The sequence below is a fragment of the Artemia sp. Qi Xiang Cuo genome, chromosome 7 (genome assembly GCF_049724085.1).
Source record: "Artemia sp. Qi Xiang Cuo chromosome 7, ASM4972408v1, whole genome shotgun sequence".
Classification (NCBI taxonomy): Eukaryota; Metazoa; Arthropoda; class Branchiopoda; order Anostraca; family Artemiidae; genus Artemia; species Artemia sp. Qi Xiang Cuo.
Window position 1 is genome coordinate 59,601,903 of NC_142800.1, and position 15,300 is coordinate 59,617,202.

The following is a 15,300-nucleotide window of genomic DNA, read 5'->3' on the forward strand; positions in this document are numbered from 1 at the left end:
GGCTTGCGATCCACAGATCGCCCACCGCTGCCCCAAAGACCTAGACAAAACAAAATCAAGATGGTCGTTCAAAATACCCATAATCAATTCCTTGCAATCTACAACTTTGTGTAACTACGAGCTGGTGCATTAGAAAGAGTGTTGCTGTAATATAAAGACTACGGTGTAAAATAGTAAATTATTTAAATGCTACATTCTGAGTGGGAATAATATTAGAATAAATAGAATATTATACCCCTACCGATTTCACCAATAGTTACGTGAAAGACGAAAAACTAACCACTGATGGCAATTAAACAAAAACAAGTTCTACAGTTTAAAACATCAGCTACTTTCCCACACTTTCAGCTGTGATCAAGCTAGGCAAACAAAAATATTGATGAATAGATGTCAGAGGAATGTATACTAAAAACCCTTTGACTGACTCTTTAAAGACTTGCTAAAGGTAACTTTGGTTCTCTGTATAGTGGGAAATTATAAGTTGGAAAGTTGTTTACAGTGACTAGTGTTGACTTTCCTCCAAAAACGTTTAGAGGATCAGACCCCTAATCTTCTCCAATAATAGCAGTTATGGGAGAAAGGAGTATAGTCGTTGTTTGGATTTTTCAAATGTGTTATGGTTTGCATTAATGGTATTAATGTACGTTTCTTTTTATACAATACTTATTTTACACCAATAATCTATTTTATTTCCAACTGTTTCATTTGTGCACTATTGAAAGCACTGTTCATTTAATTATATGAACTGTGATTGAAACGTTGTTATCATGCTCCATTAATTTCATTGTGAGTTGTCTTCTTATCTATGATTATAGGTGGGTAATTGACACGTTTTCATTGTATATTTAAAATCAAAACTTTAAATGAAGGTCATTCAAAGATTCGACTTTTCATCACTCATGGTGGGTTGTACAGCCTTCAAGAAGCGATTTTCCATTCAACTCCAGTAATTGGAATACCCGTGGGCAATGATCAAGGTCAAAATCTAGCAAGGGCAGAAAAAGAAGGATACGCGAAAGTTCTGACGTGGGAAGAACTAGATGAAAATACGCTCGGTTCGGCTATTAATGAATTTCTTTACAATGAATCGTAAGTAATACAGCTATTCTTCTCATGTGGTTCTTTCACTTTTAAACACTTTGTTATAGTTGTCTTATAAATTCAGCTGTGTCTACACATAGGACAGACAGGGGCAATATTTCCCCTGAGAATGGTCCAAAGGCCCTCATCCCTAAAAAATATAAGTTATGGCTTAAATTAGTTTCGTATCTAATTTCCCCCATCCCCTCAGTAGAAGAAAATCCAACACGTTCGAAATACGTGCACTCATCAATGGGACAAATTATTTTCTAAAGTCTTAGGATGGCAATCAGACAGCACCATTTTTCCACTTATTATGGTTTACTAATATATTTATTATTGATCTGTTTTTAGGTATTAAATCTTAATATTTAACGTTTTAAGTAAAAATCAAGATTTTAACGAATTTGATCAATAATTTTTGAAAGCGTTTCATTCAACCGTCGCATTTTATGGGGGGAGGGTACGTAGTAAGAAATTTCCACGGAAGAGTTTCCCGTGAGAGGAGGGAATTTTTTCTGAAGCCATTGAAGCCTTTGAAGCCTAATTTGCTGGTATTATTTGAAGTTTGACTGTTTGTTCCAATTTATTAAGTATTTGCTTTTTAACACATATATGAATATTGCTATCACGCATATCAAAATTCATAATACACGATATTGCTAATCCCCTGGCTTGCGTCTGTGTGTGATTAAGTTTTTTTTATCTTTTTCAACTGAAAGTAAGGAGCAACATTAAAACTCAAACAAACAAAAATTATTCCGTTATAAAATTGTTATCCCCGGTCTCAATACCTTGCTCTTCATGCTAAACGGCCCTCCAAAGTTAAAATCGCGTATATACACTTTTCAGTATTCTGAGAAAAACCGCTTCAAAGTTTCTCAAGTTTCGCGATACTTTCCCCACATGTTGCGCAAAACTTGACACAGGGTTTAAGTCAAAAGTTATTAGGACGGGTTTTAGATAGTGTTCTTTCCGATAACATCACTAAAATAAATACCAGACGTCGCTAACACTGCTATATGTCATCTATGCGTTTTTACCATTGGCATTTTTCTTGTTCTTGTATGAACCCGTCTCGGGTAAAAACACGTATATCCGTGGATGCGCGTTTTTACCTTTGGAAATTTTTTTAAAGATTCAGTTATTTATTCAGAAAGCAAGGAAAATCATCTACAGAATACAAAAATCAGTCAGTAACCAACATTCTTCAGTAGGTCAACAAAATTGATGCCAGATGGCATGTCTTTCCAAAAAATTATGTGGTTCTCTGGCGTGAAAGGCACAAGCTTTGCCAAAATCGCATCTTTTTTCCCAGGTTTCACCCCTCTCACTCCGTTTACCTTTCCAGCAAGAGGATGCTTACCCTCTTCGATCACTTTGACATGCTTTTTCAGCACAAAATCTATCGACTTTTCTTGGCTAACTGGCGAGGTCTTGTACAACAGAGATGATTCACCACGCTCAAATCTCACTTGAGAAAATTATTCGATCTTGACTTCAACCTTTTTCATCACCAGGGACCTGATGGAGATCTGATGGAACTCCACTGTCGAAAATCGTCTAAGCACATCCTCACAGCTTTGAAATGCCTCCCGCCTTTTTCAATCAGGTCACACAGGTCATCGAAGTTCAGAACGTGTCTTTTTCGAAGCTTGGACTCTATGGATCTATTAACAGAACATGCAGCCACATGTGTGTAAATCTTCACTAGATATTTGATGAAGATGCTATCAAGACCAGCTTCCAAATTTAAAAAAATCATAAACTCACTGTAAAAGATCCAATTTTTGTTCTCTGCACAACAATTACTGGCATAGAACAAAAATCTTTTCGTGTCACGGTTCATCCTGACAACCTTGTGATACGAGCTAACAATATCGGGTGCGTCACGTCCTTGCAAAGCCTTATTCCACAAGAGACACAAATTGGGATTCTGCCTTGTAGGTTCAAATGGGGTGAAAATTTATTTGGAACAGACAAAGCACGACAAGAAAAAGGTTTCTTTTCTATTATGCATAATTGGCAAAAAAAAGCACCTTCTGCAAATCCATAGTATAGACCTTTGTCTCCGTTTCAGTTCTGTCTTTTTCAATTTCTTGCCTCATAGCCTCAACTAGAGTTCTGTTTATCGTGTAGTCTTGCTTTTCTGTATCAGATGCATGATCCTGCTCAACCTTGTCCTTTAAAAGAACACAAATTTCACAACTAATCTCAGGTAAACAGAGGGATACAATTTCCTCCTTCAGTATTTTTCTGTACGTCTCCTCTGAAATCTTGATGCCAGGGTTCTTATGCTGGAAATTCTCCGTCATGCTCAAGACACTAAGGTCCCCTGGAAGGTACCTCACGTCAGGTGCGTGCGAGCGACGGTAGTGTGGTATAGCTGGATGGAAACCTTCTCTGTGGTGTACTATCACCTGTCTGTCAATTTTGTATCCAGGTTTCCTGTAAATTATTGCCACGATTTTCTGTCACCAATGTACCTAGTTTATCACGTGCAAGGTATTTCTTATGGAGAAAATGACAGAATCTGTTTTTCCTAATCCAAAGGTGACAAGGAACTTGGACTTGCAAATCCTAATTCTTTCAATTTTAGGGGTGGCACTTAGATCTTCTGCTGTATTTTAAGGAAGAAAATGAACCACAGTAGAGTTCTTTTGGAACTTTTCTACACATTTTGCAACTCTTCGGGCGACTGGAAGAAAGCATAACAGCGTAACGAACCATTTACCCCTTTCTTCATAGCTCATTGTCCAAAACCTGTCATAAAACCTTTTCATGTCTTCATGATCAAACAATTTGCAATTACTAGTGCATTTCTTAGCTATCTTAGGTTGCATCGTGAAGGCTAAGTGTAGTTAATGTAGGCTTAGACATAGTAGGACACACACAAGTACCTCCTATGATATACTCCAGCTTCCAGTGTAGCCTACCTGATCAAATGAAACTCAGTGAACAATAAATTTCCAACAGTTAGTACATATAACACATGAATAGATACTTCAAAGTTGTACTCACTGTTGCTTTTTCCTTATCTCCAAGGCATATTTTAGACTTCTCAGACCCTTAGACTCTGGCCAATACATCTTTTATTTACATTTATATTGCTGCTAAGTTACCTATACTTGCTGATAAAGTGATCAAAAATCGTACTTTAATAACGCGTACATACAAAATGTGTGTGGCTGTCTAAGGTAAAATCCCGTATATGCGGAGCCATGACGCTGCTTGCTAGAGTCCACCGGTAAAAAAGCGTATATGGCAGATACGTGTTTTTAAAAGTAGTAAGGCCATAGGCACTTGAAAGTTTACATACATATCTATGCCTTAGGCGTAAGTTTGAATGTATACTTTCAATGCATTGTACGGTTACCAGGGTCATTTGCCTATTACAATGAACTCTACATGGGTTGATAGACATGTTTTCTATTATGACACCCATTTTTGGAGGACAGCCAGAGAGAGAGAGTGACGGTCACACTAACTACTTGATTAGTAGTTGGATTCGGATATAAGGAGTAATTTTCATTGTATTTCATATTAGTAAGAGACCATTTTAGCACCGAACTACGACTTTACCCCGAAGAGGACGAATTTGCAATCAATTTCAAATTCTGAGAAGCTAATTGACTTAAAATTATTAATAACTATATTTTAGGCTTCCCAATTGCAAAAGGACGTAATGTCTCGTTTGGTTATCTGTAATTGCATATCAACGAGACGGTGGGGGAGGGGGGTTTCATTGATTGATCGATGCGGATTTGTGACACTTTCACGATTGGTAGATTATTTGATGTTATTTTGTGCTAAATTGTAAGTAATAAATTCTTTCTTGAAGTCACCTCTGGGTTACACAATACAGAAATTTTCATTAAAGAAATTATGAAAAAATTGTTCTGGTTCAAGAGGTTTATCCGATATTGGAATGCAGTTTTTAGAATGTGCCAATGAAGATGTATCGCTTGTGGAACTTATTTTTAGCCTCAGCTTCTTTACTGGGCTTCTGTCTTCTTCATTACTTCTATATTCGTCTATTTTTCTTCTGGCAAAAAATACAAAGTTGCAGATTTTATTCCTGTTCGTTTTAATGTCGCTCCATAATTTCATTTTAAAAAACTTGTTTTTTTTTTTTTATTTAATTTCTGATCGTTTTTTATTTAATGAAGCGTGCGGATTTGTGACATTTTCACTATTGGTAGAATATTTGATGTTATTTTTTCTAATTTTTTTTTTAATTAATTTATTTAATTTTATTTTAAAAAATTTTTTTTTGTAAAAAGTGTTTTTTTTTTTGTTTTTTTCGAAAAAATAAAGAAAAACATTTTTTGTGAATAAAATATTTTTTTTAAAGGAACATAATTTTTTTTAATTAGACCCAGTCATTTTTGTAATGAGACTCAGACAGCGTTTTGATTTGTATTTTTTAAGTAAAGTGCAAATTTTTAAGTGACCATTAAGATTGGGCCATGGGGGGAGTCTTGTTTTCTACCATTTTAGCACCGAACTACGACTTTACCCCGAAGAGGACGAATTTGCAATCAACTTCAAATTCTGAGAAGCTAATTGACTTAAAATTATTAATAACTATATTTTAGGCTTCCCAATTGCAAAAGAAGTAATGTCTCGTTTGGTTATCTGTAATTGCATCTCAACGAGACGGGGGGGGAGGGGGGTTTCAGTTATTTATCGATGCGGATTTGTGACACTTTCACGATTGGTAGATTATTTGATGTTATTTTTTGCTAAATTGTAAGTAATAAATTCTTTCTTGAAGTCACCTCTGGGATACAAAATACAGAAATTTTCATTAAAGAAATTATGAAAAAATTGTTCTGGTTCAAGAGGTTTATCCGATATTGGAATGCAGTTTTTAGAATGTGCCAATGAAGATGTATCGCTTGTGGAACTTATTTTTAGCCTCAGCTTCTTTACTGGGCTTCTGTCTTCTTCATTACTTATATATTCGTATATTTTTCTTCGGGCAAAAAATAAAAAGTTGCATATTTTTTTCCTTTTCGTTTTAATGTCGCTCCATAATTTAATTTTAAAAAACTTGTTTTTTTTTTTTTTTTATTTAATTTATTTTCGTTTTTTATTTAACGCATCTTTTATTTGAATAAAAATTTTAATTTTCTTTTTATAAATTGATGTATTTAAAAATAAAATTAAGTGACTAAATTATATATTAATCTATTTTTCTTCTGGCAAAAAATACAAAGTTGTAGATTTTTGAAGATATGAGCTTTTTTTTCTTGTTCTTTTAACTGTTTACCAGCTCAATGCTGTCTAAACACTGCGGGAAACTTCCTAAGAAGAGTTTTTGATGCAAAACGTCACCTATGAAAAGATTCTTTTAAAAGAAACACTTCAAATTGAAAAAAAGAAACCATAAGCAAATAATCTTAACAAAGTTTAATATCTTCCAATAGAAACTTACAAATCTACTTCACTTATACAAGTAGAATTATCTGGCAAGATTTCTGTTTCAAGAGGTTTATTCGATACTGGAATGCAGTTTTTAGAATGTGCCATTGAAGATGTATCGCTTGTGGAACCTATTTTTAGCCTCAGCTTCTTTACTGGGCTTCTGTCTTCTTCACTACCACCTGTATTTCCTTTTTCAACCGCCCACTTCGTTTCCATAGCCTCAGAGTTTCTAAGTTTTCTTTTCAGCTTTTGCCCTGATGCCAGCAAACCACAGGACCTTAACTCACTTTCTGTTAGTTTGTTTATCACTACTATAGGGGTCTTCAATTGTCTCCGAATTTCAGGTATTTCAGCGAGGCTAATGAAACATCTTTCTGACATTTTGTATTTCCTGAAATGCAAATTAAATTTAAGTTAATAAAGATTGTTAACTTTAATTATTTATTTTAGTAATTTAAAGCTTAGGATCAATTCCATTACCGCCGGAGTTTTTGAAGCACGATTCACGCTATTAAAGCTTAGTATTTCTGAGTCCAGTTGAAATGTGCATCAGTTTAGAAAATTTTCTTTTTGGGGGAAGCTTTTGGTTCCTTTACGTGTACGTAAAGGATTGAAATACCCTTACAGGCGTCTTCTTTTCTTCTATATATTTGCTTACTTTGTTATTAAAAGTAAGCAGCGAATTTATGTCAAATCCAGGGAATATTTTTTTTTTTTTTAAAAGCTTTATTTGTTTCATTAAAAAAGTTAAGTTACTCGCAAAAAAAAAAGTTGTTACCACAAAAGGATTTTCGTTATTAATTAGAAAAAAACCAAACACTTTTTACACAAAATAAGTTTTTAAAAGAAAAGTAAAGAACTCCATTAAACAAAAAATTAGCAAAAATAACATCAAATAATCGCCCAATCGTGAAACAATCTGAAGGTCTGATTTACATTCAGATTTATTGACTTTTTGGGGGGGTGTTTCCCCCTTTTTCGAAAATCAGGCTCCCTGTTTTCAAATTTCTTTTTCTTCTGTAGTAAAGTAATAATTTATTTTAGTAAAGTAATAATACCTTTTTGAACTTATATTGTTAGAATGGTTATTCAAAACTGTTTAAAAATCCATATTGAAACTACATTATATACTAAAGAAACTGAATACATTAACATCTAAAACAAAGCATATGCAACCCAAATTTCTTCTTTAAAACGCTAAGATATCTATTATCAGATTCAAACGCTTAATACCCGCGAGCATATGCGAGTCAAATTTCATCTTAAAGTTCCAACGTATCTGATAGAATAATCTAAGTCTTATGATCAATTTCATAAAACCTATAATTTTCACCTTTTTCTCCATTAAGCATCAATTACTTCAAGAAATTAATACCACATTTTTGCAGATAGGAGCTTGAATCTTCCTTAGACGAAAGATATTCTATTTTCAAATTTAGGCCGTTTTTAATATATTTTAAATATTTAAAAAAAAAAAATCGGTAGGGGCTGTTTAATGAAGGGTGAGGGAGGTGGATTTTCAAGTGTAAGAAAATTTGTTAATTATGTCACACATGGGTTTTGCCAGGGGGGAGGTTGCCCGGGTCCCATTTTACCAGTTTTTTTTTACGAAAAAGGGCGTTAAATTTTAAATTAAATTTTAGGTGTTTTGTCTTAGGGATTTGATCCTCAAATTTTTAAATTTAAAAATGAGTGTGCTGTTCTATTAGTAAAGAGAATCTTTCAAGCTTTTATTATCAAAAATGTGGAATTTTGGAGTTTTGACAGAGTAGTAGGATTTTGTACGGGAATTAATTTTGCATGAGGAGGGTTTGCAATTTTTTTTTTCGGAAACGTGAGCTAACTTTTAAATTAAATTTTAGGTCTTTTTTCTTATGGATTTGCTCATCAAATTTTTAAATTGAAAAAATGAGTGTGCTGTTCTATTAGTAAAGAGAATCTTTCATGCTTTTATCATCAAAAATGTGGAATTTTGTAGTTTTGACAGAGTAGAAGGATTTTGTACGTTAATTAATTTTACAGGGGGTGTATGTTTTCAAAATTTTTTTTCCGGAAACGTGAGCTAACTTTTAAATTAAATTTTAGCTCTTTCGTCTTAGGGATTTGCTCCTCAAATTTTTAAATTGAAAAATGAGTGTGCTGTTCTATTAGTAAAGAGAATCTTTCAAGCTTTTATCATCAAAAATGTGGAATTTTGCAGTTTTGACAGAGTAGAAGGATTTTGTACGGGGATTAATTTTACATGAGGAGGGGGTTTCCAGGGGTGAAATTTTCAGGGGAAACTTTACAGATTTTTTTTCCGGAAACGTGAGCTTTTTTTTTTCCGAAAACGTGAGTTAACTTTTAAATTAAATTTTAGGTCTTTGGTCTTAGGGATTTGCTCCTCAAATTTTTAAATTGAAAAATGAGTGTGCTGTTCTATTAGTAAAGAGAATCTTTCAAGCTTTTATCATCAAAAATCTGGACTTTTGCAGTTTTGACAGAGTAGAAGGATTTTGTACGGGAATTAATTTTGCAGGTGGAGGAGGGTTTCCAATTTTTTTTCCGGAAACGTGAGCTAACTTTTAAATTAAATTTTAGGTCTTTTGTCTTAGGGATTTGCTCCTCAAATTTTTAAATCGAAAAATGAGTGTGCTGTTCTATTATTAAAGAGAATCTTTCAAGCTTTTATCATCAAAAATGTGGAATTTTGTAGTTTTGACAGAGTAGAAGGATTTTGTACGGGAATTAATTTTACATGAGGAGGAGGGTTTACAAATTTTTTTTTCCTGAATCGTGATTTAACTTTTTAATTAAATTTTATGTCTTTCGTCTTAGGTATTTGCACCTCAAATTTTTAAATTGAAAAATGAGTGTGCCGTTCTATTAGTAAAGAGAATGTTTCATGCTATTATCATCAAAAATTTTGACTATTTTATATTTGACTGAGTAGATTGAGTTTGTAAGGTCCTTAATTTTAGATGGGGAGGTGGGTTTACAAATTTTTTTTCCGGAAACGTGAGCTAACTTTTAAAATAAATTTTAGGTCTTTTGTCTTAGGGATTTGCTCCTAATTTTTTTATATTTAAAATTGTGTGTGCTTTTATATTTTTAAAGAGAATCCTTCATGATTTTATCATCAAAATTGTTTACTTTTGCTGTTTTGACAGAGTCGAAGGATGTTTTCCTGGGATTAATTGTAAAGGAGGAGGGGGGTTTCCAGGGTGAAATTTTCAGGGGAAACTTTACAGATTTTTTTTCCGGAAACGTGAGCTAACTTTTAAATTAAATTTTAGGTCTTTTGTCGTAGGGATTTGCTAATCAAATTTTTAAATTGAATTATGTGTGTTCTTTTATATTATTTAATATAATATTTCAAGCTTTTATAATCAAATATGTGTAATTTTGCAGTTTTGACAGATTAGAAGGATTTTGTACGGGGATTAATTTTACATGAGGAGGGGGGTTTCCAGGGTGAAATTTTCAGGGGAAACTTTACAGATTTTTTTTTCCGGAAACTAACTTTTAAATTAAATTTTAGGTCTTTTGTCTTAGGGATTTGCTCCTCAAATTTTTAAATTGAAAAATGAGTGTGATGTTCTTTAATTATTGATAAACTATCAATTTATTATAATAAAAATTTTTTACTATTGGATTTTTGAATTATTCGAAGGAGATTGTACGGGGATTAATTTTACATGCGGAGGGGGGTTTCCAGGGGTGAAATTTTCAGGGGGAAACTTTACAGATTTTTTTTCCGGAAACGTGAGCTAACTTTTAAATTAAATTTTAGGTCTTTTGTCTTAGGGATTTGCTCCTCAAATTTTTAAATTGAAAAATGAGTGTGCTTTTATATTATTAAAGAGAATCTTTCAAGATTTTATCATCAAATTTTTGGATTTTTCCTGTTTTGACTTTATATAAGTTGTTTGTCCGGGTATTAATTTTAAATTAGGAGGGGGGTTTCCAGGGGTGAAATTTTCAGGAGGAAACTTTACAGATTTTTTTTCCGGAAACTGGCATTATTTAGAAAACGATAATACAATAAATTAAAAAAAACTGTCACAAATCCGCATCGATAAATAAATGAAACCCAAAATGAACATACATTTTTTTTTTTTCTTGAAGGGGGAGGGAGGGATTTTTTTTTTTTTTTTTTTTTTTTTTTTTTTTTGACGGGGGCGGGGGGGAGTTTTCCGTGGGGATGGGGCTAGATTTACTGACATTATTTAGAAAACGATAATACAATAAATTAAAAAAAGTTTTTTCAACTGAAAGTAAGGAGCAAAATTAAAAAACTTAAAACGAAGAGAATTATTACGTATACGCTAAACAGTTCATGATAAAAAAAAGATAGTTTCATTTTTCTAAGGTTAATTTAGATGAGGTTATGTGCGCGCCCATAACCTCATCTAAATTAACCGTAGAAAAATGAAACTATCTTTTTTTTATCATGTACTGTTTCGCGTATACGTAATAATTCTCTTCGTTTTAAGTTTTTTAATTTTTCTCCTTACTTTAATTTTAAAAAACTTTTTTTAATTTATTGTTTTATCGTTTTATAAATAATGCCAGTAAATCTAGCCCCAACTCCACGGAAAAATCCCTCCCTCCCCCTATAAAAAAAAAAAAAAAAAAAAAAAAAAAAATCCCTCCCTCCCCTTCAAGAAAAAAAAAAAATGTATGTTCATTTTGGGTTTCATTTATTTATCGATGCGGATTTGTGACAGTTTTTTTTAATTTATTGTATTATCGTTTTCTAAATAATGCCAGTTTCCGGAAAAAAATCTGTAAAGTTTCCCCTGAAAATTTCACCCCTGGAAACCCCCTCCTCATGTAAAATTAATCCCCGTACAAACTCCTTCTACTCTGTCAAAACTGCAAAATTCCACATTTTGGATGATAAAAGCTTGAAAGATTCTCTTTACTAATAGAACAGCACACTCGTTTTTCAATTTAAAAATTTGAGGAGCAAATCCCTAAGACAAAAGACCTAAAATTTATTTTAAAAGTTAGCTCACGTTTCCGGAAAAAAAAAATCTGTAAAGTTTCCCCTGAAAATTTCACCCCTGGAAACCCCCTCCTCATGTAAAATTAATCCCCGTACAAAATCCTTCTACTCTGTCAAAACTGCAAAATTCCACATTTTTTATGATAAAATATTTAAAGATTCTCTTTACTAATCGAACAGCACAATAAAATATAAATTTAATATTATGATTATCAAATCACTCAGTACCTGGAAATTCATTATTATTTTAATTTTCGTGTAAGTACAAAAATTAATTTCACTTTTCCCACGGACCAGGTCACACAGTGAAACCCCCCTCCTCAGTGTCATGTTATACCCTGAAAAAGAACTGAGACTCGATCACAACAGACAAATTCCACATTTTTGATGTTAATATCTTGAAAGATTCTCTTTACTAATAGAACAGCACACTCATTTTTCAATTTAAAAATTTGAGGAGCAAATCCCTAAGACAAAAGACCTAAAATTTAATTTAAAAGTTAGCTCACGTTTCCGGAAAAAAAATCTGTAAAGTTCCCCCTGAAAATTTCACCTCTGGAAACCCCCCTCCTCATGTAAAATTAATCCCCGTACAAAATCCTTCTATTCTGTCAAAACTGCAAAATTCCCATTTTTTGATGATAAAAGCTTGAAAGATTCTCTTTACTAATAGAACAGCACACTCATTTTTCAATTTAAAAATTTGATGAGCAAACCCCTAAGACGAAAGACCTAAAATTTAATTTAAAAGTTAGCTCACGTTTCCGGAAAAAAAAATTTGGAAACCCTCCTCCCCATGTAAAATTAATTCCCGTACAAAATCCTTCTACTCTGTCAAAACTACAAAATTCCACATTTTTGATGATAAAAACATGAAAGATTCTCTTTACTAATAGAACAGCACACTCTTTTTTCAATTTAAATATTTGATGTGAAAATAAATATTAACAAAGAAATAAAATTTTATTTTAAAGTTAGCTCACTTTTACGGAAAAAAAAAATTGGAAACCCTCCTCCTCATGTAAAATTAATTCCCGTACAAAATCCTTCTACTCTGTCAAAACTACAAAATTCCACATTTTTGATGATAAAAGCTTGAAAGATTCTCTTTAATAATAGAACAGCACACTCATTTTTCAATTTAAAAATTTGAGGAGCAAATCCCTAAGACAAAAGACCTAAAATTTAATTTAAAAGTTAGATCACGTTTCCGGAAAAAAAAAATTGGAAACCCTCCTCCTCATGCAAAATTAATTCCCGTACAAAATCCTTCTACTCTGTCAAAACTACAAAATTCCATATTTTTGATGATAAAAGCATGAAAGATTCTCTTTAATAATAGAACAGCACACTCATTTTTCAATTTAAAAATTTGAGGAGCAAATCCCTAAGACAAAAGACCTAAAATTTAATTTAAAAGTTAACTCACGTTTTCGGAAAAAAAAGCTCACGTTTCCGGAAAAAAAAATCTGTAAAGTTTCCCCCTGAAAATTTCACCCCTGGAAACCCCCTCCTCATGTAAAATTAATCCCCGTACAAAATCCTTCTACTCTGTCAAAACTGCAAAATTCCACATTTTTGATGATAAAAGCTTGAAAGATTCTCTTTACTAATAGAACAGCACACTCATTTTTCAATTTAAAAATTTGAGGAGCAAATCCCTAAGACAATAGACCTAAAATTTAATTTAAAAGTTAGCTCACGTTTCCGGAAAAAAATATGGAAACCCACCTCCCCATGTAAAATTAATCCCCGTACAAAATCCTTCTACTCTGTCAAAACTACAAAATTCCACATTTTTGATGATAAAAGCATGAAAGATTCTCTTTACTAATAGAACAGCACACTCATTTTTTCAATTTAAAAATTTGAGGAGCAAATCCCTAAGACAAAAGACCTAAAATTTAATTTAAAAGTTATATCAAGTGTCCGAAAAAAAAAATTGGAAACCCTCCTCATGCAAAATTATTTCCCGTAAAAAATCCTTCTACTATTTATAAACTTCTAAATTCAACATTTTTGATGATAAAAGCATGAAAGATTCTCTTTACTACTATAACAGCACACTCATTTTTCAATTTAAAAATTTGAGGAGCAAATCCCTAAGACAAAAGACCTAAAATTTAATTTAAAAGTTAACTCACGTTTTCGGAAAAAAAACTGGTAAAATTTCCCCTGAAAACCTCACCCCTGGAAACCCCCCCTTTTTTACAGAAGAAAAAATTATTATGCACACAGAATTTCCCCCTCCCTCCCCCGTACTTTATAAGAGACGTAAATTTTTTTGTTTTTGAATATTAAAAATAAATTACTAACGGAATACATTTGAAAATAGAATATCTTTCGTCTATGGAAGTTTCAAGCTCCTATCTGCAAAAATATGGTATTAATTTCTTGAAGTAATTGATGCTTAATGGAGAAAAAGGTGAAAATTGTAGGTTTTATGAAATTGATCATAAGACTTAGATTATTCTATCAGATACGTTGGCACTTTAAGATGAAATTTGACTCGCATATGCTCGCGGGTATTAAGCGTTTGAATCTGATAATAGATATCTTAGCGTTTTAAAGAAGAAATTTGGGTTGCATATGCTTTGTTTTAGATGTTAATGTATTCAGTTTCTTTAGTATATAATGTAGTGTCAATATGGATTTTTAAACAGTTTTGAATAACCATTCTAACAATATAAGTTCAAAAAGGTATTATTACTTTACTAAAATAAATTATTACTTTACTACAGAAGAAAAAGAAATTTGAAAACAGGGAGCCTGATTTTCGAAAAAGGGGGAAACACCCCCCAAAAAGTCAATAAATCTGAATGTAAATCAGACCTTCAGATTGTTTCACGATTGGTAGATTATTTGATGTTATTTTTGCTAATTTTTTGTTTAATGGAGTTCTTTACTTTTCTTTGAAAAACTTATTTTGTGGAAAAAGTGTTTTGTTTTTTTCTAATTAAGAACTAAAATCCTTTTGTGGTAAAAAATTTTTTTTTTGCTTGTAACGTAAATTTTGTAATTAAACCAATAAAGCTTTTCAAAAAAAAAAAATCTTCCCTGGATTTGCCATAAATTCGCTGCTTACTTTTAATAACAAATTAAGAAAATATATCTAAGAAAATAAAACGCCTTTAATGTTATTTCAGTCCTTTACGTACACTTAAATGAACCAAAAGCTTCCCCCAAACAGAAAATTTTCTAAAATGATGCACATTTCAACTGGACTCAGAAATACTAAGCTTTAATAGCGTGAATCGTGCTTCAAAAACTCCGGCGGTAATGGAATTGATCCTAAGCTTTAAATTACTAAAATAAATAATTAAAGTTAACAATCTTTATTAACTTAAATTTAATTTGCATTTCAGGAAATACAAAATGTCAGAAAGATGTTTCATTAGCCTCGCTGAAATACCTGAAATTCGGAGACAATTGAAGACCCCTATAGTAGTGATAAACAAACTAACAGAAAGTGAGTTAAGGTCCTGTGGTTTGCTGGCATCAGGGCAAAAGCTGAAAAGAAAACTTAGAAACTCTGAGGCTATGGAAACGAAGTGGGCGGTTGAAAAAGGAAATACAGGTGGTAGTGAAGAAGACAGAAGCCCAGTAAAGAAGCTGAGGCTAAAAATAAGTTCCACAAGCGATACATCTTCAATGGCACATTCTAAAAACTGCATTCCAATATCGAATAAACCTCTTGAAACAGAAATCTTGCCAGATAATTCTACTTGTATAAGTGAAGTAGATTTGTAAGTTTCTATTGGAAGATATTAAACTTTTTTAAGATTATTTGCTTATGGTTT

At 32.3% G+C, this 15,300-nt stretch overlaps 3 protein-coding genes across 4 annotated transcripts in view; 2 read left to right on the top strand and 1 right to left on the bottom strand.

Moving 5' to 3' along the window:
- Nucleotides 1-15,300, top strand: part of LOC148950510 (UDP-glycosyltransferase UGT5-like) — a 72,667-nt gene that overhangs the window by 47,845 nt on the left and 9,522 nt on the right. For both annotated transcript variants that reach the window (XM_089092447.1, XM_089092448.1), the window contains exon 3: nucleotides 870-1,089. In XM_089092447.1, the coding sequence (XP_088948573.1) occupies nucleotides 870-1,089 (220 nt within the window). The remainder of the gene's footprint in view (nucleotides 1-869; nucleotides 1,090-15,300) is intronic.
- LOC148950511 (uncharacterized) lies at nucleotides 6,487-7,583 on the bottom strand. The gene is made up of 2 exons (XM_089092451.1): nucleotides 7,569-7,583; nucleotides 6,487-6,901 (listed from the first exon to the last, which is right to left on the bottom strand). The coding sequence occupies exon 2, from the start codon at nucleotides 6,889-6,891 to the stop codon at nucleotides 6,517-6,519; it is 375 nt and encodes a 124-aa protein (XP_088948577.1). The 5' UTR covers nucleotides 6,892-6,901; nucleotides 7,569-7,583; the 3' UTR covers nucleotides 6,487-6,516.
- On the top strand, nucleotides 14,186-15,277 carry LOC148950512 (uncharacterized). Its single transcript, XM_089092449.1, has 2 exons — nucleotides 14,186-14,200; nucleotides 14,866-15,277. Exon 2 carries the CDS (start codon nucleotides 14,876-14,878, stop codon nucleotides 15,248-15,250), a length of 375 nt encoding a protein of 124 aa, XP_088948575.1. The 5' UTR covers nucleotides 14,186-14,200; nucleotides 14,866-14,875; the 3' UTR covers nucleotides 15,251-15,277.

What these genes read in the sequence shown, in the direction of transcription:
- LOC148950512 (XM_089092449.1), top strand. Translation starts at nt 14,876, where the DNA reads ATGTCAGAAAGATGTTTCATTAGCCTCGCTGAAATACCTGAAATTCGG.
- LOC148950511 (XM_089092451.1), bottom strand. Translation starts at nt 6,891, where the DNA reads ATGTCAGAAAGATGTTTCATTAGCCTCGCTGAAATACCTGAAATTCGG.